This window comes from Leptonychotes weddellii, chromosome 4, assembly GCF_054177405.1.
Source record: "Leptonychotes weddellii isolate Sample4059 chromosome 4, ASM5417740v2, whole genome shotgun sequence".
Classification (NCBI taxonomy): Eukaryota; Metazoa; Chordata; class Mammalia; order Carnivora; family Phocidae; genus Leptonychotes; species Leptonychotes weddellii.
The window spans coordinates 85060912-85085483 of NC_138372.1; the positions used below are offsets into that span (position 1 = coordinate 85060912).

General features: G+C 53.5%; 1 protein-coding gene across 1 annotated transcript; it reads left to right on the plus strand.

Annotated features, from left to right (window-relative positions):
- Positions 1-9024: 9024 nt before the first annotated feature.
- LOC102727979 (chymosin-like) lies at positions 9025-20842 on the plus strand. Its single transcript, XM_081817194.1, has 9 exons — positions 9025-9086; positions 11546-11696; positions 12561-12678; positions 14015-14133; positions 16251-16450; positions 17937-18050; positions 19207-19351; positions 19875-19973; positions 20638-20842. The coding sequence occupies exons 1-9, from the start codon at positions 9025-9027 to the stop codon at positions 20773-20775; spliced, it is 1146 nt and encodes a 381-aa protein (XP_081673320.1). The 3' UTR covers positions 20776-20842.
- Positions 20843-24572: the final 3730 nt, after the last annotated feature.

Here is a 24572-nt window from a genome sequence, read left to right on the forward strand (position 1 = left end):
GGACTTACTTTACAGGGTTGCTGCAGGGACAGGATGAGGTGGTGCCAGCCTGGGCAAACGCACGGGAAGTGTGAACTCTGGTTACTGCATGAGCTTGTGGACCGAAAGTGCTCTGTTGGCTGCGATGAACTTCTTTTCTGTTTACATAAAGTAAGTGCTGCCCCCCTTTAATAGAAGATGGTGTCTGCACCGATCAATCCCCAGGGGCAAGTATGGAAACTGGACCGAGAACTTAGGGTGGAAAAAACAGCTATGCCCAGGCCTGCCTCTGACAGATCATGAAATGGGCTGGTGGGGGGTGGGGGGGGGGAGTGAGGCCGGCCCCCGCCAACAGCGAGGAAGCAGCCCAGAGCCCCTCCCTGCCCCTGCCCCTCCAGCGCCCCGCCTCCCACTCCAAGATCTCTGTCTTTAAAAAACAATTCTAGGGGCGTCTGGGTGGCTCATTCGCTTAAGCATCTGCCTTCGGCTCAGGTCATGGTCCCAGGGTCCTGGGATCGAGCCCCGCATCAGGCTTCCTGCTCAGCGGGCAGCTTGCTTCTCCCTCTCCCACTCCCCCTGCTTGCGTTCCCTCTCTGTCAAATAAATAAATAAAATCTTAAAAAAAAAAAAAAAGCAATAAACGCCACCACCCCAAACAGACCCACCCAGGACTTCACTGCGCACTGCAGCCATCTTCATTCTGTAAACCACCCCATGGAGCCCGTCTGTTTGGTTCAAGGTGAAGATTTGAACTCAGGCTATTTATAATTCCCGCGATGGAGTGGGTGTCAGTTTCAAAGCAGTCAGGCCAGATGTCGTGGTGGAAGTTGAGAGGGAGACAAGCATTATTATAAATTAATGTTGCCAGTGATTAATATTTGATATTTTTAACACGCATTCACCTCAGAGGAAAAAAATCCTCTCTAATTAATGTGGCTGGATGGTGTGCGTCTTCCCATCCAGGAGGAGGGGTTGCAGAAAATCTTTGGGTGTAGCTTCAGGCAAAGATCTGACGGAGGAAAATTAGTGAACCCTGAATATAAGTGAACCCTACAAAGATTTGCTTGTCGTCCTGACTCTGTAGGCTGAGACTGTCAGGTTTGGGCATCCTGCACTTCCTTCCCTCTGCCCATCCTCTCCACTGTGTCTCTTGCTCTTCGGCTGGGGAAGACCACTGGTGGGCTTCACTGGAGTCTGCGAAGCCAGAGCTTCTCTTTTGTCTGAGCTCTGCCGATAAACCACGCGACTTCCTACTGGAGCCTGACACTGAAGGGCTTGCCTGCTCGCCTGCCTTATTTTGTCTGCATGGTATCAGAATAAGGGTCACCTTTATTTGGAAGTTGGTACATCTTCCCCAGAGGCCGCATTTTCTGCATCTCTTGGGAAATGGAAAGTTCTGGCGTCCCTGCATTGGGTTCCCATGGTGGCATGAAGGAACTGGTGGTTGGGGTAGCCAGTCGTTGGCAGGAGCGTAGACATTCCCTGAACCCACCACTCGCGGGGGCCTCCACCACACCTGCCTCTGGGGTTTGCATCAGACCTGCAGATAATGTATTGGGTCTGCAGAGCGTTGGCATGCCTCATGCTGAAAATTTTTTTTTGGAAGGGAATTAAATGAATTGAAAATTTCTATTTTTTGATATTTATTTTATAAATTGGAATCAGAAACACAATCATCAGTATCATGGAGGCTCCTCTTATGTTATATGCCTAACCCATGGTGGAGTGAAAACAAAGACTATTTTGGTAGAGTCTTGGCAGATGATTTTTCTCACACTGCCTACCAGACTCTTCTGCGTTACCCGCCCGGCCCGTCGGCCTCTGAGTTTCTCCCCTTGCCAATGTCGCCGAGCCATAGGTCTCTCCTCTGTTAAATGAGGCCCGAGAAGGGTGGAGTGGAAAGCTCACGGGTCCTGGATTAAAAGCCTGGCACCACCACATTCTGATCTGGGAGCGGGCTAAGTGACTTAACCTCTTTCCGCTTCATTTCCCTCATTTGTAGAATATGGGTAATAATACCTACTCTGAATACTTTTGGGGATGACTGGAGAAGAGCATAATAATAGGAGCTGGTGATGGCTGAGTGCCGGCTGTCTACCATGTACTTTACATGGCCTCATTGATCATCACAAAACCCCTATGAGGTGGAAGATGTTTACGGATGAGGATCATGAGACTGGCAATCACCTAACGAAGGGCAAAGCTGGGGAGCCTGGCATACAGGGGTGCAGGGACTGGGGCCATGTAGTAGATACATGGCCAAGTTCTCCAGTTCTGAAAACCCCATGACTCAGACCCCAGGTCCTTTCTTTTCCACAATGACAAATGTCCTTGGGGAAAGCATACCAGGAAGGGACAGGTTTTCCAGATGTTCAAAGAGAGGATGTGACATGTGAAGTCATCCATCTCTCAGATGGTGAGTTGTAAAGAGATGTGTATTACATTTTCTATTTGGTTCACAAGATGGTATTTCTTTTTGTTTACAAGTAAACTTCAATTTTTTTATGGTCAAATATATGCAACAGAAAAGTTACCCATTTAAGCCATTTTTTTTACTTTTATTTTTTTCTATTTTATTATGTTATGTTAATCACCATACATTACATCATTAGTTTTGATGTAGTGTTCCACGATTCATTGTTTGTGTATAACACCCAGTGCTCCATTCAATACGTGCCCTTTTTAATACCCATCACCAGGCTAACCCATCTCCCCCCCCCTCCCCTCTAGAACCCTCAGTTTGTTTCTCAGAGTCCATAGTCTCTCATGGTTAGTCTCCCCCTCCAATTCCCTCCTCCCTTTAAGCTATTTTTAAGTGTACAGTTCTACGGCATGAAGCCCGTTCACATTGTTATCCGATGGTGTTAACCATCACCACCATCCATCTCCAGAACTCTTTTCATCTTGCGAAACTGAAACTCTACACCCATTAAACAGGAAGTCTCCATTTCCCCCTCCCCGCCAGCCCCTGGCAACCACCATTCCACGCTGTGTCTCGTTGAATGTGACTACTCTAAGTACTCCATATAAGGGGAATCATACAGTATTTGTGCTTTTGAGATTGGCTTCTTTCACTTGGTATACTGTTCTTTTTCTTTTTTTATATTTACTTATTTATTTTAGAGAGAGAGAGAGAGTGAGAGAGAGAGAGCATGAGCAGGGGGAGAGGCAGAGAGAAAGGGAGAATCTCCAGCACTGAGCTACGGGGGTGGGGGGTGGGGAGGGTGGGGGTGGGGGAGGCATTCAGTCCCACGATCCTGAGATTATGACCTGAGCCAAAATCGAGAGTTGGACGCTCAACTGACTGAGGCACCCAGGCGCCCCTCACTTGGTATAATTCTTAAGGTTCATCCATATTGTAGCATGTGTCAGAATTTCTTTCCTTTTTAAGGCTGAATAATATTCTGTTGTATGTGTACATCACAGTTTGTTTATCCAGTCATCCAGCTGTGGATGGAGGCTTGGGTTGCTTCCACCTTTTGGCTAGTATATAATGCTGCCATCAACACGAGTGTACGAATATCTTTTTTGAGATTTTAATTTCAGTGCTTCTGGGTATACATCTAGAAGTAGAATTGCTGGATCATATGGTAATTCTGTTTAATTTTTTTGAGGAACTGCCACACTGTTTTCCATCATGACTGCAAGGCTTTACATTCTCAGCCATAATATACAACAGTTGCAATTTCTCCACATTGTTGCCAACATTTGTTATTTTCTGTTTGTTTGTTTGTTTTGATAGCAGCCATCCTAATGAGTGTGAGCTGATATCTCATTGTGGTTTGATCTGCATTTCCCTAGTGATGAGCGATGTTGAGCATCTTTTCACTTGCTTGTTGGCCATTGGTACATCTTCTTGGAAGAAATGTCTATTTAAGTCCTTTGCCCCTTTTGTAATCGAGTTACTTGTTTTTTGTCTGTTGTTCAGTTGTAGGAACTCTTGATATATTCTGGCTATTAACCCCTTATCAGATATTTGATTTGCAAATATTTTCTTGCATCCCGTGAGTTGCATTATCACTCTGCCGGGAGTGTCCTTTGATGCACAAGTCTTTAGTTTTGGTGTAGTCTAATATATCTATTTTCTTTCTTTTTTTGTCTATGCTTTTGGTGTCATATACAAACAATAATTGCCAAGTCCAATGTCGCAAAGTTTCTGAAGCTGAAATTTTGGACCAGGTCCTCTTCTCCAACTGTTTAATGATTCCTTAAAACTGTATTTATAAAGTAAAACTTTCATGATCTCAAGATGCGTGACACTGTGATTCTGTTTCATTGTCCTGCAATGGCCTCGAGTTCCCCAGGTCCACCTTCAGCGTCCCATTTGAGCACTGCCTTGCTCGGTCATGAGGCGTAGGCACCACGGAGAGGTGCAGGCACCATTGGGAGAGGCCTGATTTCTACCAGAGAACCTTTCTATCCCATCCTTCCTCTCCCTCATTCTATTTTCTTCCTCTTTTCACCTCCCCACCTGAAAAACTGTCCGGAATGGGATTTAGGGCCGGCTGTGCGCCCCCTTCCCCGCAGCCTCAGCTGAAGGGCTTTCCCTGGAGCAGGGCCCTGGGCTGCTCTGATGTGGTTTGGTTTCCATCCTCCTCCTTCTAGAAGTGCTGGACGCCATGTGTCAAATTAGTAAATATGGAATTTCTTTGGAGAAGTGTTTGAGTTATTTCAACCTTTAAAATCTTTTTATTTATCAATAATTTCCAACGTACAGAAACAATACAAAGAATTCCTGTATACCTTCCCCAGACATCACAAATGCTGACGCCTTACCACGTTTGTTTTATTCTCTTTTCTCTCCCTGTAAATTTTCTGATCTGTGAGAAATTCTGTTAGAACTTACAGACACAATATTCCTTTACTTTGGTGTGTCTCCCAAATCAAGGACATTTTCTTATAGTTATTAAAATAAGAATCAGTACAAATATCAAATCTGGGAAATTGACATCAATACAACACTATTACTTAAAATTTTGACCAAGCCTCCTCCCCCAACTATATAGTGATTCCTTAAAACTATATTTATAAAGCAAAACATGGTCTCAAGATGCATGACACAGTGATCTAGACACCGGATCTGGCTTAGTGCCCAGTTGGGACAGCCTTGACTCTTTCCTACTTCTTCCCATCCCGTTCAGGAAGCTGGATGGGCTTCCCCATTGCTGTTTCCCATAACTAATAACACCCTCTCCCGTGTGCAGGGTGGGACTCCCACCCTACCCTTCTCCCAAGAGGACCTGGCAATTCCATGATGCGTTGGACAGATTTTTCCAGGGCTTAGGGTGCTTACTGTAGAACAAATAGAAGTGCATTTTTGGAGGCTGGGAGCTATTCTCCCCCCAAAGTTCTGCTGACCATGGATGGTAGACAGGCCAGTGTATCACTCACAGAGATCACTGGTGGGCAGGAAGGGAGAAGGGTGGTGTGCAGGGCAGCCTTCTGACGCATTTTCCAGGTCTCTTCCCTCTCAAGGTCTCTCCCAGTTGAGTCTTTGCTCTTCCTGGGTCCTGCATTAAAGACCCTAGGATCCCTTCATCTTCAGCCTGAGACTCGTCAAGTGTGGACACAGTGTGGCCCTCTTTGCTGACGTGCAGAACTTTGGTGCTGTGAGAGTCACGTGGTCCGACTGAGAGCATGTGCCGTCAAGGACCAAACAGACCCAAGTTTGCATCCTAAATCCATTTGCTGTTAGCTGAGTGACTTGGAAGATCCGGCGAGCTTTCCAAGCTCCTGCTCACTCGTCTGTAACATGGAGGTATTTTAAAGGGCTCACGCACAGGGTCTGGCACTAGGTAAGCACACGATACGTGTTATGGTAGTATGGCTGGGCAATATTTGGAGATAATGATTTATGATTTTTAAAAAATCCTCTCATTTTGTCCTTTCTCTTTTCCTCAGGAAAGGAAAAGCCAACGCTGCGGGAAGATGTGGGCAGGGCAGAAACCAGAGGTGACTTGCAGGACCTCCAGCTTAAGATGTTGTGCCCTGAAGCCTAAGCCAGAGGGGAACTCAGGGTTCCTCGGAGGGTGTAGAAGGAAGAGGTGGGGGGCGGGGAGACAGGCAGGTCCTGAGTGACAGGGACCTGGAGTCTGCTTCCTGGTGGTGGTCCAGAGGGGTGGCAAGACCAGAGAGGAGGGAATGTGTGGCCCATCTTGGGGAGTGTGACCAAGGCAGCTTCCAGAAGGCTGGGTTGGCCCAGGCGAAGCATAGAGGCAACAGGGGCCCAGGCAGGGGCGAGGAAAGACTACCGAGCACTGCCCCCACCCCCAAACTCAGCATGCTGGAGAGTCAGGGGTGCCAAAGCATATCTATGGGGCACTATGTAAAAATGGCTAAGATTAATTTGCCCCCAGCCTGCAGGGACGATGCAGAAATTCGGTTGATTTCTAGAACAGGAAAAGAACCGATGGTCTGTACATACCTGAGCTTCAGACCAGCTCCAGGAGCTTGTGAATCCCACATTTTGAGGCTGGGTGGGGGGGTGACTTGGAACATTCAAGGTCACACAATGGCAGTCATTTATGACTCAGATTTGTAGAAGTCCTAACACACGGCAGCACTGGACTGTCCTGTCTTTGATCCTCCCATGAGCATCTCAGTGTCAGAAAAAGAAACTGAGGCACCAAGAAGTAAAGGGACTTGCTCAAGGCCACACCACCATGTGGCAGACAGACCCAGGATTGAAACCCAGGACAGTCACACATGCCCTTTCCAGAAACCACGCTCCCCTGTCAGCTGGCTCCTTGCCGTGGAAGATGTTTGTCCCTTTGGATTTCTCCCTATACTGCTTGTCACAGCAGGGTCACGCATATGGGATCCTATCTGTCCCCACCCGACTGTGGGCTCCCCAGGCATGGAAATGACACCAGCTCCATATCTCTGTGGCCCTTGTGAGCACGTTGAAGATCCTGCGTCGAACCGGCTTTGAGGTTGCTCATGTCTGAGTGGAGATCATGGTGGGGGTGGGTAACCCAGGACAGGTCATCCCCAGGCCCTGATTTAGTTTGGCCACTTTTGTGGGTCAGTCCCCAGGCACAAAGAATCTAGACCAAGGGGAATCGTCCCCACCTGGTGCTGGGTAGCCAGTGATGAAATCTTATCACGGTTTTTCTAAAAGCTTTTGGCGGTTCTCGCCCTGCCCCCGTGGATAAGCAGTTCTGACGCTCTGTGAAGCCTGCGCAGCATTCCTGATAGCGCGCACTTGAATGCTGTTAGAATGATCCCAATCTCGTGAGTAAACCCAGAGCAACCAGTGCTAAGGGATCTTTAGTTTTTGGCTTCGAGGGTCACCTTCCAGCGGGAGGGATGGCTGAGCCTGACTTGCCAGGCTCATTGTTCAGGAGTGTTTGCTGCTGGGTCGGGCTGGGCCCCTGGGGGTGTGGAGCAGAGTGCTCCGGTGCGCCGATGTGGTGGTGTTGACCCCGGAGGGGCCCGGCCCCAGGTGCTGCACACAGGCCTGCCTGTCCCAAGCAGAACCGCCCCAGACTTGATATTGCAAACTCGTGAGATTCCCATAGCATGCCGGGCCCCGGGGGGCTGTGTGTAGTGTGTCAGACCAGGGCTCTTGTGACAGTTCAAGGTCTTCTTCCTCAGGGGCAAGTCCATCAACCTCTCTGAGTCTCCGTCTCATCATCTGTAGCTCGTTATAAAGACGGGGCCCTGCTGTGCTTTGAGTGCTGGCAAGACCGTTCATTCAACTCATTTGCTTAACCAAACGTTTAGTGAGCATCTACTATTCGGCGTGCTCCAGGCTGGTGTGGGGCAGGAAAGGCCACTCAGATGCAGGGCCGCTGGGACCGGGATACGCAGGCCTTCTGAGGAGGGACGAGGATGGCTGGATGGGGCATTGCCATGGGAGGGATCCCATCTGGCTGTCTTCCTAGCTCCTGCCATAAAACTCTCAGTTCCCCTGCTGGCGGGCCTCATCAAATACAAGAAGCTTCTGGGTCTGTCCCTCCTGCGTGCCCCTGTGTCCGGGGCCCACCGCATGCCTGCCTCTTTGGCTACCCAGCCTGCCCTCTCTGTTCCACTCCCTTGCTACCCAGACATCTGTCCCACAGGGCACACTCTCCCACACACCTGTGGCCCCAAACCCCCTGCTGAATCCTGATTTGATCCTGACTTTCCAGTTTATAGCCTCCCCTCACCCTGGGATGCGGTCTTCTCCTTCTGTGGCTGAGCCTTTGTTTCCCTTTTTGCCCTAATTCTCTCTCAGGGGGCCGTCTACTCATCACAAAGCCCTGCATGTATCCTTCTGAGAAGCTCGACTTAGGCCTATGTGTGGGACTAGGGTGCCAGCTCTTGGCCTCACCTGTTGCCAAAATCTGACCATGGCGCCATATCCTCCTTCCTCTCTGTGTGTGACACACATCTGCCTTCCCTGTTCACCCTCGACAGCTCCCCCAGGGGCTCATGGGATCTGGCATCTACCCCCCATCTTCCCAACACCCTTCTAACATAGAACCAGGGGACACAGCCCAGACGGTGCAGGAGTCTTGGGCCTGCCGTCTCTCTTAGACCGGGGTGACAGATTGAAGGAGCACTCTCTGCCTCAGGAGTAGATGGAGTGTCCCCTGGAACATGGGCCCGGGAACACTGAGCTGGAGATTCCTGGATAGGGCAGGCTGCGGGCTCCCTGTGAAGTCAGGCCCAGGGAGGAGAGGGGTCTGCTGCTAAGAAACCTCTTTACAGACCACCAGGGGACACATGAGAAGGGTTTCTGGCGGTGGCCCCATCTGTGCTAGCTCAAGAAGTCCCATCTGGAAGGGGAAATCAGTCGGGGAGGCCTCTGTGATATTTCCAAGCCTAAAGATCAAGCACGTGTACCCTTTGGCTTTGAAGTCCCGCGGTGGTGGAGTCTGGGGCCCTTATCGCGGTGGGTGTTGGGTACTCGGGGTACTATCTTAATGTGGTTGTGGAGTAGCCCGAAGTCAGGGGGTCATTTCTGCAGCCCGGGCTTGCAGCCAGAGGGGACCCAGTACTCTCTATAAAGGCTGTGGGAAGGGGGACTGGCTCCAGCAAGTGGCCAGCCTGCGGTCCAGGATGAGGTGTCTCGTGGTGCTACTTGCAGTCGTCGCCCTCTCCCAGGGCAGTGGGATCTCCAGGTGGGTGTCGGGCGCCTGGGGCTGGAGCGGGGAGGCCGTCACAGGCACCTGCTCTGGGTGGGTCTCTCCTGTGGTCTTCCACCCTGCCCACGCGGAATCTTCAGAGGCCCTGCTGCGGGTTCCCAGGATAGTCTTGCCTTTGCATTTGGAACCTTTCCCTCAGGGTATGCCCCCACCACTGCAGGGGTGGTGAGCAGCAACACAGGGTCAGATGGGCAGCCTGGGAAACCAAGGGCATGGCTTCTGGGGTCAAACTGCCTGTGATTTGATCCCCAGCTCCATCACTAACCTGACTTCCTGTGCCCTATTTCCTCTTCTGTTGTAAAATCAGGATAACAGACAGCATCCATCTTGCAGGGTTGTTATGAGGAATATATGAGTTGGTATTTGTAAAATGCTTTGAATGGTGCCTGGCACGGGATAAGAGCTATGTATGCATTTCTTAAACAAAATAAAGCTCCCTCTATGGGTGAGATTCCCAAGTTTTCCTCCAAAATTAATAACTGATATTTCTTTTTTTGATACTTTTGTTTGAAATGATTTTTTTAAAAAGTCATCTCTATACCCAACATGGGGCTCGAATTCATGACCCCAAGATCAAGAGTCACATGCTCTACTGACTGAGCCAGCCAGGTGCCCCATAACTGATATTTCTTGAGCTGCTTGCTGCTAGGTGCCACTAAACCTCTTGGATTAGGTAGGTATTATTATTTGCATTTTACAGATGAGGAAGCTGTTGTTCGGGGAGGGTCCCTGAGCTACCCAAGGCCACATGGTTCATAATGGAAGAGCTAGGACTTGGTCCCAAGTGGACTTACGCTCTTGCCACAACATCACACTATCTCCAGTTCCCAGGCTCGAGCCCCATCAAGCCATGAGCCTGGGGTAACCTGAATCCATCCCTGGGAAACTGGATCCCTGAAAAGGACCCAGGGTACCTTTGACCAGTCAGAGCTCCTTGTGTCTTGAAAGTGAAGTTCTTTCTAACCAGGCATCGGGTGATCTCAGTGCAGGGGGGCAGCCCTGGGGGGATGGAGGTTTCCACGCAGTTGGAGCCTCCTGGTTCTCGGCGTGGGGCAGTGGGCTGTCGGCGCCCCTCTGAGGGAGGCTCTCTGGGGCCTCATACTGGACACAGCAGCTCAGCGGAGAAGAAGCTGCTGCTACGGGGGTCACCAGGCATTCCACGAGTGGGTCCTGAGGTGAGTGGGAGCAGGAGGCCACGCTTTGGGGACCTGGAGATGAGGACACAGGAAAGGGCAGCTGAAGGATTGGGCCCGGGAGCCTCCTTCCTTTTCTATCATCAGAGACAAAGGCTGAGAAATGACTCGAGGACCTTTTATTTCTGTTGGGTCCTGGCTGAAGCCACACTTGAGGGCTGGGGAAGGGAGGCACCAGAGGAGAGACCATAATTCACATACAGGGCTGTTCCATATGGGATCTGTTTGGCATGTGAACAACACGAGAAAACCCATTTTCTCTGAGGGTCTTAGAACTCCTGCCATTTTATTACTCTCAAAGCACTTTCATAGCTGTGGTCTCTGTGAAGTCAGGCCCAGGGAGGAGCCTGTCCTTAAATCAGCCCCGCAGAGGAGGACCGCATGGCCCTTAGAACTGGAGGGACACCAGGATCATCAGCCTACATTCCTTCAGCCTAGAGGAGGGGAAACTAGGAACCAGAGAGGTGAAGCTACTCTGTTGGTCAAAGGCAGGGCTGGGGAGAGGCTGGAAAGGAAGGAGGTCGCCCATTTTGCAGAGACAGAGCTGAAGCTCAGAGGGCCTTGGGGGGGTGCGGGGGAGGCTACCCTAGGGGCCACAGCCTGCAGAGCAGGGTCTAGAACCTTTCTGCTGTTCTCTCCCTCTCGATGCTCTTCTGTTGATTTGCTTCCATCATCCAACTCCTAAACTCTATCAGAAGCTCCCTGAGGACCACACTCTGTACTGAAACTCTCTGAAGAATTTCCACACACTTCAGGCTACCCAGAGAGCCAATCACAGGGGTCGCAAGGGAGGGAGCATTTTTACAGCGTTTAGCAGAGTGTGGGGGACATCATTTCCTCTCCAGACAGCCTGCTCCCAGACGGCAGAGGCTGCAGTCCTGGGCCCCGTACAATGTCTGGCACATGGTAGGCAGGCAGCAAGAGTTTGGAGACTGAACGAATGATACTGTGTCTCTCAAACCTCAGAGTTGCGAAACTTATTAGCAGGCTATAAAATACATATATTGAGTCTCCACCAGCATTAAGAAAAGAGAAAGGAATAGGGAACATCAGAGCGCATCGTGTTTAGTAAGGGTAAGCACTGAATTGTGAACTGATGTAAAATCTAATTTTTCCTTTGAGTTATGTTTAAAAAAATGTGAGGGCAGAGCTTACATAGCCCAGAGTCTGGGCAATTCTCTGAGGCGGGGCAGCCCTGAGGAGATGCCCATCGGCATCACGAATTCTTCCCTGTCTCCTCAGGGTCCCTCTACACAAAGGCAAGTCGCTGAGAAAGGCCCTGAAGGAGCGTGGGCTCCTGGAGGACTTTCTGAAGACACACCCGTATTCCTTCAGCAAGAAGTACTCCAACTTGGAGAAGGTGGCCAGCGAGCCCTTGACCAACTACCTGGATGTAAGTGCCTCTGCCCCCCTTCCAATAACGCTTCTCACACAGAGTGCGATGGATGCTCCCTCCCGGCGCCTGCCTCTTTCCTCCCTTCTAGGAATCACGGAGCCCCACGGGCTGTGGAGGCTGTCCCCCCCCCCCCCTCAGTCAGCTCCGCATGGGGCCAGCAGACCCAGCAAAGGCGAGGCTCTGAAGGTCACTGCCAGGAGGGTCTGAGCTCAGGCCAGCAGACAACATCCCTCGGGGGCACGTAATTTGCTCCCAGGTGCACCCCCATGCCTGTGTCTCCCAGCCCAGAGGACCCATGTCTTAGTCTGGACTCAGCAGGGATGGGGCTCTGGTGCCCATCTATAGCCACCCCTGGTGTCCTCTTCCTTCCTGGAGTCTGTCTCTCCCTCATCTGTCACTCTTGGCAATAAACAGCCTGCCTTGTCTTTCCTGTGCTCTCGTTGCCTTATCTAGGTCATGCTCACCCCTGCCCCGACCTAAGTTCTGACACATGGGGAGGCTGGCCAGGAGGGGTGGCAGGGACAGCTTGGGTCGGGATCTGGGGTCCGTACCTCACTGGTGTCCTATCTCTATGTCCCTGCCCCTGGCAGGCAGGGCCCAGTCTTCCTACCGGGAAGGGCTGATGTTTTGATCTAATGTCTGCTTCTGGGGCTGATTCCAGCGGTGGTTGTAGGGCTTGTGGGAGGGGCAGGCCAGCACAGCTGGGTGAGCAGTGGGGGGGAGCCCAGTGTGGTCACTGGAGATGGAGAACCCTCCCCAGTGATCCTCATTTCCCCCTCTTCCCCTTTTCTCCATGCCAAGCATCGACCCTTATCCCTATGCTGTACTCCCCACCCCTGACCTTGTGCTATCTGTCCCCAGTGTCAGTATTTTGGGAAGATCTACATCGGGACCCCACCCCAGGAATTCACTGTGGTGTTTGACACTGGCTCCTCGGACCTCTGGGTGCCCTCTGTCTACTGCAAGAGTTATGCTTGCCGTGAGTGATCTCCCTTTCCGGCCTGCCCCTCCAGGCTTAGACCCCAGGGCCACTGTCAGCCCTGCGTAGTGAAAGGAGAAGGCTGGACTCCTTTGGAGTCTACTCTGAAAGTCTGTGAATCTCAGTGACATCAACAGATGATTATGGAGGCCTGGCCACTTTGGAAAAAAAGACGTTAAATGTCGCTAGGCAGAGATGGGGTCAGGCTTCACGTTTTAAACGTCAGAAAGCAATGTCAGATGTTGGTCTCGTGGATTCGGGCTGCACCAGAAGCTATGCTGGAGGCTTTTGGACAAGAGGTTGGGTCAGCTTGGAAACAAGGAGAGGGTTTGCTAGATTCTGGCCACCACTCTTGAGTTGCACCGTGCTGGGGAGAACGTGGGTACAGGAGAGCTTGCTTCGACATTCCCAGCCTCCTGGTTGTGCCCCATCTCCTTGCTCAGCCCTTCCAACTGCTCACAGATTGAGAAGGTGTGCAAATCACGGGTCTGATGTATAAAGCACCAGTTGGAAATTAGGGAAGCTTAGGCTATTTATTTATTTAAAAAATATTTTATTTATTTATTTGAGAGAGAGCACGAGAGAGAGCAGAGAGCACAAGCTGGGGGAGCGGCAGGCAGAGAGAGAAGCACACTCCCCGCTGAGCAGGGAGCCCGATGTGGGGCTCGATCCCAGGATTTGGGATCATGATCTAAGCCAAAGGCAGATGCTTAACCTACTGAGCCACCCAGCAGCCCTGATATTTACTTATTTATTTAGTCTTTATCAAGAAGCAAGACAAGCTGCTGACCCTCCTGGGTCTTCAGTTCTCCTTTCTATAAAATGGGGCTATGATATGCCAGTGGGTGCTGGGAGAATAAAGTGACAGGATCTATTACTAGTGATGAGTAAACGTTTAATACATGTTAATAATTTAATTTAATACATGTTAATAATTTATTTCTCCAACAATCCTGGGAGATGGGTGTTCTTGTTATCCCTCTTTACCAGAGAGGGAAGCAAAGTTCAGAGAAGAAAAGAGTCTTGCCTAAGGTTACAAAGCTGGTAAAAGTGACAAGTCTATGGAAACCACAGGGATGGCTTTTTTCTTTCTTATTTCGTTTGGAAGCTACACAGGTAACACTGGGGTTCCGAGAGGTGGGTGGAGCAGCAAAAGATAATTTTTCTTTACCAGACTGTGGGGGATCAAGAGAGAGTGGGCTGCTTGTTTTCTGCAGTGAGAATGGTTAGTATGTAGACCACATTCTTACAAGACCCCGTGAGGGTCTCAGCCCTGGCTGGCGCTGTCAGGGGCAAGAAGATTCTACAGGCCTCACTAACTGGGTCTGTGTTTCAGAAAGCCATCACCGCTTCAACCCGGCCAAGTCCTCCACCTTCCAGAACCTGAACAAGCCTCTGTCCATCCAGTACGGCACGGGCAGCATGCAGGGCTTCCTGGGCCTTGATACCGTCACAGTGAGTGGGGCTTGGGGCCAGTGGGCTGCCACGCAGACACCCAGGCTCTGGTGGGCCGCACCTCCAGCCGGGGCGGAGAGGCCCTCTGCGTCCTGCCCCTGGGGAGCCTGGTGGGTAGGGATTCTGGGAGGGATCTTAGGCAGCAGGGACTGTGGCTGGTCCTTCCCTCCTCTCCTTCCCATGCCAGCCCCCAGAGTCCCCCCTGAGAGGCTTCTCCGTGCCCAGTTTCCACCTTCCCCAACCTTTTTCATCTGTCCTGGCCATAGTTGGTTCCAAATCCCCAGCCTGTGCCAGCACCGAGCTCCCCAGTGTCACCTGTGGGCTCTCACTGTAAACTGAGTTCTTAGGAAGGTACTTTACCCCATTGTGCAGATGAGGAAACTGAAGCGCCCAGGTTGGTCCCTTGCCAGAATCACACAGCTGGTGGCTGGGAGCTGAGTGTCAGACCCACGCCCTGATCCTCTGAGCGGTGCCCTTGGCTTGCGCTCACTCCTTCGCCTGGGAAGGCGAGTCCCCTGCCCAGGCGCCGTGGAGCAGCATCTCCTTTCAGTCAGGGAGTATCTGTGCCCTCTGGACAAAGGTTCCCCTGCCTTTTGCCACTTTTTGGCTTCTAAAGTACTCAACACAGTGGTGGGCACATAAGAAGGGCTCAGTACACATTAGCCTCCTGCTTTCCTTCCTCACCCACTATCCAAGACTAAAAATCAAGCGGCATCCCCTGGGGCATCTTCCTGGAGTTCTTCCTGGGTCTGGCTGAAGGCTCGTTTGCTTTGAGCCCGAAGGGACACGGCTCCTCTCTGCTGTCGGCCCTCTCCTCAGCCTCATCCACTGGCAGGGCAGGTGCCCACCCAGCTCAGGCCTCCCCAGGGGTTGGCGCCAGACAGCGGAGGCCCCAGAGCCACCGGCTGAGGTGGTCCCAGCAGACAGGGCCTGGGAAGGCGAATCCCCTGCCCGGGGGTCCTACTTCCTCTGAGGCCTGGAGTCATTTGCTTTCTTTTCTGCGGTTCTGAGTTCGGGGGGGAAACCCCACATCTTCATGAAGGAGTTGGTCCGAGTCTGCTGGCCTCAGCCGTGGTGCGCTAGGCGGCTTTCACCTGCCCACCTTGGGCAGAGGGTGGGAGAGAGAGCCACGGGGGTCAGGCCCTCCTCAGCACGGTGACGTGCAAATGAGGACAAGTTGGGGCACTGGAGGAGGAGAAAGAAGATTGGCGTGGGGGAAGAAGTGTGGGTCAAGGGCTCAGAGGCAAGAGATGAGGTGTGAAAAACAGGGTCAGCACATGAGGGGACTCTAGGACAAAGGGTTCCTCCTGAGTGCCATTGGGGGCCTCTGGAGGGTCGTTGCAAGGGGTGACATGACTGGACGTCCATTTTCAAAGATCACTTTGGCTGTATGTGTGGAGGATGGTTTGGCTATAAGGGGACTGAGTGGAAGCTGGAGGGCCCTGTGAGCTCAGAAAGGGCTGGTGGGCACAGCAGCCTTCCAGAAAGTGGGCAGATTAACAGGAGATTTGGAGGTAGTGCTTCCTTAGCATAGTGCCATTAATGTCCAATGGCCAAACATTTCCTAAGTGCTCGATACAGGTTCAGCATTCGTATTATATGGGCCTCAGCATTGCCTTGAGATGCAGGTGGTGGCTCAGAGAGGTGCTTGTTCAAGGTCACACCGTCAGCACTCAACAGAGCAAGGACGCACAGCTAGGTCTATTAGATGCAAAGTGGGTGCATGTTCTTTCTGTCCCTTGTGCTGCCCCCAGCTGTTCCCTGGCAGACGCCCCAGGTGCAGCTAATGATAAGGCTGCAGGCTGGCAGGGGGCCTTGGAGCCTCCCTCACCCCACCCCCTTCTTTGGGCTCACCCCCCAACTTCTGCACCGTGAGCACTGCTGTCTGCACCCTTCACCGGGTCCTCGATTCCTCCATCCCTGGCCTCTCCAGGATCATTCCCTCACAACACAGCGCAGAGCTGGGGAATGAGGGCTTTTCATCTTAAGCTCACACAACTACATTGCCTGGAGGAGGGACGGTGGGGGGTGGCCTCCAAGGCTGATCCCGATACCGGCCTGCCCTGGGATCTTCCTGCCTCTGGCCCCTGGTGGAGGACACTCGGCTTCTCTTGCAGGTCTCCAATATCGTGGACTCCCAGCAGACTGTGGGCCTGAGCACCCAGGAGCCTGGCAACGTCTTTACCTACTCTGAGTTCGATGGAATCCTGGGGCTGGCCTACCCCTCTCTGGCCTCCGAGTACTCAGTGCCAGTTTTCGACAACATCATGCAGAAGCACCTGGTGGCCCAAGACCTGTTCTCTGTGTATTTGTCCAGGTAGGAGCTGTCCCCAGCCAGAGCCAGACTTTCATGGCCTGGCAAGGTCTGTCGGCTGAGGAATGTCCACCCCTCTGGGAGCCTGCAACTCCAGGGTGGTGGTCAGAATCCAAGCAAACCCTCTCCTTGTTTCCAGGCTGACTTAACCACTTTTCCAAAAGCCCCTAGTATAGCCTCTGCTGCAGCCCGAATCCACGGGACCAACATCTGACATTGCTTTCTGGCATTTAAAACATGAAGCCTGACCCATCTCAGCCTAGGGGCGTTTAACATCTTTTTTTCCGAAATGGCCAGGCCTCTATAATCATCTGTTGATGTCACTGAGATTCACAGCCTTTCCAGAGTAGGCTCCAAAGGAGTCCAGCCTTCTCCTGTCACTACGCAGGAAGCTGAGGCCTGGGAGGACAGTCACCCTGGGAACTGGTGGCTAAGTCACACGTGGAACCCAGGGCTCCTGACTCCCAGTCCAGTGCTCCCTCCTCTGTCCTCCTGCCCCCATACTGGTGCAGCTCAGCTGGACAGAAGGGCGGCTGGCAGGATGGGGAGAAGGGCACCACACTCAGGAGAAGGAAGGTGCTGGGCCACTGAGGTCAAGGGCACCCAGGCAAGGGGTACACTGGTGCGTTCATGCATTCATTCACTCCATCAATATTTATGGGCTGTTACTATGTGCAGGTGCTCTGCCAGAAGAAGGGGATACATCAGCAAACAAGACAAACTGAGAGTTAACTTTCTAGCAGGTGGAGCAGACAACACGCAATCACACAATTACAGTTGTGAGAAGGGCACTCACTGCAGGCAGATCTGGATGCAGGGAAACCTTAGCACTGAGGGAAGCCCAGTTGGATGGGGGTGCATGTGCAGGGTGGGCAGGGGAAGCTTCTCTGAGGCACGAGGGGGAGCTCTCCAGGTGAGACAGAGGACAGCATGCTTCAGGCAGTGGGGACAGCATGTGCTAGAGCCCGGGGGGTGAGAGAGCTTGCTGCGGTCTAGGAACTAAAAACCGCAGAGTGGGAGCAGGTGACCCATGCTTCTTGGCCGCGAGGAAAGCCCCAGAAGGAACAGAGGGGTGGAAGGGGGCAGTTTTAATCCAAAGTCTGTGGGATCTGGTTGAAGACCTTCTCTCCTACTTGAAGCCAAAGGGCTGGGGACGGGGGGATGGGCACAGGGCGACAGCTGCGGTTGGCCCCAGCCGAGCCTGGTGCTCATGTGAACTGTGTGATGGTTACTTCCTGCCTCCGCCCAGGCTGCAGGTTCTGCCTCAGCCTGGGGGCCACAGAGCTCAGAGAGAGGACGCTGTTATCAGGGAAAAGCCCCGAGGAGCAGGGAGGCCGGGAGAGCTCACTTGAAGCCTGCGGGGTGGAGGTGGGGGTTGAGGGCAGGGAGGGTGGTGGGGCCCGGTCTCAATGGCATCTGCCCCCCTCCGTGTGGGGCTGCACCCAGCCAGGGTGTCCGAGTGCCACCACTCGCCTTTCCGTGGCTTCAGGAATGGCCAGGGGAGCATGCTCACGCTGGGAGCCATTGACCCGTCCTACTACACAGGCTCCCTGCACTGGGTGCCCGTGACCGTGCAGGAATACTGGCAGTTCACCGTGGACAGGTGAGTGAGCGGCAGCCCTGGGCCCCAGCCACAGGCCCGCCTCCAGGTGTGGGGACGCCAGGGCCTGGGGATCAGCCCGCGAGGCTCCGAGAAGGGCCGCAACACAGGAGCTCCTAAGCCCATCACATCAGATTCTGAACTGGACCCTTGCAAGGCCAGTGAGCTTTGTCAGCGAGAATGCTGATGTTCCCCGCTACTTTATTAATAAGAGCCCTGCCCTTCCTGAGCCCTTACTACCTGCTAGGCATTGGGCTGAGGGATAACAGGACTGTCTCGTTCATTCCTCACTAAAACCCTAGGAGGTGGGTGCTACCCTAGTATCCTCATTTTATAATTTACTAACGTCAAGTCTGAACCTCACGACCATCCCTGGAGGAAGTCAAGGAAGGGGTTGTTAAGGTACCCGTTTTGTGGATGAGAAGCCCGAGGTCAGGAAGGTTGGTAATTTGCACAAGGCTTGCAGCAAGTGACTGGCAGGGAGGAAGCCTGAAACCAGACCTTTAGGCGACTAGTGTGGTACTCATTCCATCCCTTAATCACATGACTCCGCTGGTTTTTTAAAAGAAGATTTATTTATTTATTTGAGGGCTGGGGAGAGGCGGAGAGTCTTTTTTTTTTAAGATTTTATTTATTTATTTGACAGGGAGAGACAAGGAGAGAGAAGGAACACAAGCAGGGGGAGTGGGAGAGGGAGAAGCAGGCCTCCCGCGGAGGAGGGAGCCTGATGTGGGACTCGATGCCAGGACCCTGGGATCGTGACCTGAGCCGAAGGCAGACGCTTAATGACTGAGCCACCCCGGTGCCCCAAGAGGTAGAGAGTCTTTTTTTTTTTTTTTTAAAGATTTTATTGATTTATTTGACAGAGAGAGACACAGCGAGAAAGGGAACACAAGCAGGGGGAGTGGGAGAGGGAGAAGGAGGCTTCCCGCCGAACAGGGAGCCCAATGCGGGGCTCGATCCCAGGACCCTGGGATCATGACCTGAGCCGAAGGCAGACGCTTAACGACTGAGCCACCCAGGCGCCCCAAGAGGCAGAGAGTCTTAAGCTTGGGCTTCCTCCCTGCCTGAGGATCCTGGCAGGGGAGGATGGGAGGGGCCAAGGAGGGCGTGCCGGATGCTGGACGCACTGCGAGGCTGTTCTTTTTCCACTCTGCAGGGTTACTGTCAATGGCGTGGTGGTGGCCTGTGATGGTGGCTGTCAGGCCATCCTGGACACAGGCACCTCCATGCTGGTCGGGCCCAGCAGTGACATCCTCAACATCCAGACAGCCATTGGAGCCACACAGGACCAATATGGCGAGGTGAGGCCAGGCCCATTTCCCTGGAGGGGCTGGGATGTCTCAGGAGACCTCCACCGTGGTCTTCCAGCTTGGCCCACCATGGCTGTGGGAGCTCTCCCATCTCATGCAGAGGCCGAGGTCTGGCTTCCTGTCCCCCAGGAGGATGGTGCATCCCTGACTCACTGAGCTCGGCTGCACCCCCTTGTTCCTCCTCTACCCACGGGTCTCCTTGCTTCCTCCCTGACTCCTAAGGGCTCCCAGGGTCCTGGGGGAGCTCTGGCTGAGCCTGGAGGGGAAACATGGAGGCCAATCCCCCTTTGTCTCAAGCTGGGGTCTGTTCCTGTGTTGGCTGACAGCAGGTCCCACTCAATGTAACTCTTTTGAGGCCCGAGGGCCTCCCTAGAGTCCTCTGAGTGGGCAGACATCCACCCCCCCCTCCCCCGCACTTGACTCCAGTGCAGAGGAGGGGGTCCTGCCCTTCTCTGCCTCATGGAGCTCGATCAGATCCATTGCCCGTCTAAGATGACTTTCTTCTGGTCTTGAGTTTGACATCAACTGCGGGAGCCTGGGCAGCATGCCTGAGGTGGTCTTTGAGATCCACGGCCAAAAGTACCCACTGCCCTCCTCCGCCTATACCAGCACGGTAGGAGTTCTCAGGAGAGGAAGCCTGGGGTCACCTAGGCCCCCTCCTCTCTCCTGGCAGGTCAGCCAGTTGTAAAGTGGGAGAATGCAGGAGGTGCATTTAGACAAACTGGCCTTTCTGAGTGGGGCCCTGCTGTCCTCGGGCCTTGTCTGTGGCCAATACAGCCTCATCCTGGGAGAAATGGGTCAAACAGAAAGTACAGAGCCTGGCAACCTGAGGGAGGGGGGGGTAGGCAGGACCATAGCCTCTGTGGGAACCTCCATCTACTGCTCTAGCTTCTAAGCCCAGGAGCCTGGAGCATTGTCTAGGACTTTCGTAGGTAGCCTGCCTCGGGCCTCCAGGCCTTGTCTGGCTGGTTAGCAGGGCAGTAGGTGATGAAGAGGATGGGGGGTGCTGGAGAGGACAAGTAAGGGGGAATGGGATGAGGGGACCCCACCGAGTTCTCCTGCATTAAGTCACTTGATTTTCTGAATATCAATTTCTTCATCTGTTGAGTGGGATGAATCTGATACTTGTCTGCTTCCCTCGGAAGGTGATTTCAAGGATATGAAAAGAAATGCTAGCTGGGAGAGGGACTGTGGGGTTTGGTAGGGGCGGGGTAGGCCACCTACAGACACGGTGACCGGGCTTGGGCCCAGCTTCATCTCAGCCTTGCCTTTCCCAGGATATGGGCTTCTGCGCCAGTGGCTTCCAGGGTGAAGGGGATTCCCAGCTGTGGATCCTGGGGGATGTCTTCATCCGCGAGTATTACAGCGTCTTTGACAGGGTCAACAACCGCTTGGGGCTGGCCAAGGCCATCTGATGGCACCGCGGAGCACGGACCACACACGCATGCCCCAAACACGTGCGCGTGCACACACACGCACATGTACACATACAGATCAGGTTTTCAGGCACATGGTTCAATAAATACCATATCTCTGCAAAATGTGGCTTCTGTGGGGCCGGAGCCCTGCGCCGTTATGGGGGTGGGGACGTGGCATCACGTGGTGTCCGGCGGCATTGGGGCTACATGGGTGGGGGAGGGTTGGGGACACTGTTGGTGGGTGGAGACTTTCACAAGGGATTTGGCCACTTCAAGCTTAGGTCAGGTAAAACCAAGACCTGTCTTGCCTTTGTGTTCTCCCACTCGGTCTTTCTGGGGAAAGGGTACAATAGGAGGGACCTTTGCAGGGTGACGCTTCTACCTGGGGATCAAGGGCTTGAGTGTGGGGCTGCGTAGAGAACACTGGCCCAGGGAGAGGCAAGCTCTAGGTCTGTTAAGAAAAGGGCTTCAGGGCATTTTAGAGAACACAGTGGAATAGGCAGAAGGCACCTAGGAAGGTCTGAGGGTCCTGAGGTTGCCATTAACGAGGAAGAACCACAGCTGAAAGTCCCATCCGCAGTCTTGGACTCTGACCCTGACTCCCAGCACATGGAGAGTGGCTCCGCAGCTGGGGCAGACCCACCTGCAAGGGCTCTGGGAGGCTGTGAATCAAAGTAAACACCAGTGCTCAGTGAGGACCCTAGTAGTCAGGGGAGACCCTCTAGTGCTCAGTGAAGACCCTCTAGTGCTCAGCAAGGACCCCTAGCTCTCAGAGGGGACCCTAGTGCTCAGGGGGGACCCCTAGCTCTCAGAGAGGACCCCTAGTGCTCAGTAAGGACCCCTAGCTCTCAAAGAGGACCCTAGTGCTCAGTAAGGACCCCTAGCTCTCAAAGAGGACCCTAGTGCTCAGTCCAGACCCCCTAGTGCTCAGGAGGGACCCCTAGCTCTCAGAGAGGACCCCTAGTGCTCAGTAAGGACCCCTAGCTCTCAAAGAGGACCCTAGTGCTCAGTGAAGACCCCCTAGTGCTCAGTAAGGACCCCTAGTACTTAGTGAGCACCTTTAGTTCTCAGCAAGGACCCCCTAGTCCACAGCTGTCAGTGGACAGATCACTCCTGCTCTGAGGTTCCTGCAACTCCTTTCAGGAGGGGAGAGGCCACATGGGAAATGCAGACCAGAGGGTTAGAACAGAGGGATCCAGGTGGGTTTAAGGGGTTTTCCCAGTTACGTTACCCTGAGGCCCCATGGGGGTCAGGCAGACAAGCTTCTTGGGGGGGGATTTCAGTGCTCAGAGCCCCCTTGGTGGGCTCCCTGGACAGTTTTCAGCTGAGCTGCACACATTTGCTCCCTTGACCCTCATTCCTTTTTCTTTGTGCCCCTTCACTTGGCAGTCTCCCGACAGGCTTCTGTTTTCTAAACCACAGCCAGTCTGGCCCCCAATTTTGTGATTGGGCTTCAAGTCACACCTTTATAGTGGCTGGACTCTCAGAAGGCTCGGAAAGGGGACTGGGGCCAGGTTCATATCTAGTCTCCGCCCCATCTTATCCTGACCACACTTGCCCTGCAAACAGCTGGGGAGCAGGTGAGTCATGCATGCAGCAGTCTCAGAGAACCAGATGGAAGCTACAGATTTGGCCATGATACTTGACAAAGGAGACTGTTCTTTAGGAAGAGGAGTGGGGGGCGGGGGGCTTCCAGCGGGAGCTGCTGATGGGGTCCTGTTAAGAGGCTCCCCTGGGGGCATCTCTTGGGGTCTTTCTCAGCTGTATGCAAAGACAGACAAGATGAGGGATGCAGGGCAGTGCCTACCTGGGTCTGTGGCCATCCTCAGTGCCTACCTGGGTCTGTGGCTGAGCACCCAGTGGCCTCTAGCTGGGAAGGAGCAGGGTTGGGCTGTGGGGGGTGGGAGTACATAGAGGAGGAAGAGCTCAGGCTGCAGTCCCAAGTGAACTGAGGAGCCTGGGGTGGGTTGGGGCAGAGACTACAGGAGAACGTTCCAGGACTTTAAGGATAGAGGGTAGGCCTTGGTGCTTGAGTCTTACAGGGTCAGGGAGGACAGCATGGTGCCAAGGAGTAAGTTCTGTCTTTGGGAGACTTCTCTAAGCCTCACTTTTCTTATCCAAGACCAATATTGCCTGTTTGCCAAGAATGAGACAGAACTGGGCCACTCTCATTATTTTTAGGCTTCTTGTAGATTAAAAAAAAATGCCGAACAAGCTCACAAAAAAAATTGTGTCATATTTCAATGGTTTACACTTAGCAAATTGCATTTTAAACATCCAAACTTCCAGAAGGTCTGTACATGATGACTTTCATAAATGGGAAGCTGGGACCGAATGGCCCTCCACTGCAGCCCCCGGCCCACCTGACCCCAGTGGCAGTCCCTGTCCTGAGCGGGTAGTGACCATACAGTGGAGGCAGGCCCTCCTGGGATGTCTCCTGGCTGCAGAGGATGCCCTGCCTGCAATGTTCTCCACACCCCCCACCCCTTTGACCAGCTTTTGCTTGTCCTTTGAACCTCAGCTGGGTGCAAATCTCTCCAGGATGCTCCCGATCAGGCTGGGTTTGGGGCCCTCCCCCAGGCCCCCTCTGCCCAGTGTTCTCCTTAGCATAGTGCTCAGTGTTCTAACATTTGTTCCCTGTCTGTGTCCCTCACTGACTGTGGGCCCCCTGAGGACACACACTGCACCTCTCATTTTGATATCTTGGGCCCCTAATTCACGGAATGCCCTCATCGAGGATTACTGAATGAACGAGGGAATGAACCAATGATTCAATCAGTGAGGTCCTCAAGAGTGGCGCTGCGTGCTGCTGGTCTCCCCCTTGGATCCTTCCAGCCATGCACCCACGCCCCACATTCAGGCCTGCTCTGCATCTTCTCCCCCTGGTGCAAAGCCTAGAACACTCCCCATTCTTTGCTGTCCCTGGGGAACGGCTCAGCCAGTGTGGGAGGATAATGAGGGGGAGAGAAGGCAGCCCAGCAGGTTCCAGGGTTTTAAGGTTCGGGGGGGGGGGGCACACTGGGCTCTGCACCAGGCCCGGCTCTCTGGGGGGTCTGCCAGGTGAGGAAGGGGCCTTGGAAGGGCTGTCAGCACATCCGCTATTTGCTTGTGAAGAGGGGCAACCCGGAGGCCAGTGGGGAGCTGTGATGCTGGGCACGGGTTCCTGCAGGATGGGGCTGCTCCTTCCCACTCTCCCACCTGCACTGTCTACCTGTGAGAGCCGGGGCAGGGACGCCGCGGCTGAGGAAGCCTCAGTCGCTGCTCCTGTCCCTGCAGGACCCTGACCGGCTGTCCGCTGCCTCGGCAGCCATACCTAACCCCCTGCAGTGCCGGCCTCCGGGCCTTTGTGCCTGCCGCTCCCTTGTCCCGTTATTCTCTCCATTCTCCCTGACCTGTGAATTGCTCCTCATCCTTCAAGATCAGCTTACGCGTCCCCTGAGGTGACAGCCCGCTTGGCCAGACTTCTCTCCCGGCTTCCTAGTTGCTCCGCAGGGATCTTTACAACCGGCTTCTCCTGTTGTCGCTATTCACTTACACACGGGTCTCTGCCCGGGTCCCTGATGGGCCGCACAGGCATCTCACCTCTCTGGATCCTCAGCACCCCGGCGTAGGGGGTAGTCCTGGCACGCCCTGGAGGCTGAGCAGGCGCCCAAGGGTGGCTTGTGCTTTGTGACGTGAGCAGGTGAGTCTATGACCGGGTAGTGTGCACCGTGAGTGCTGAGAAACACAAGTTCACGAAGACATGAGCGTGCACATGTGCATGCACCCCCCCAGATGCGCGTGGCAGCCCAGCG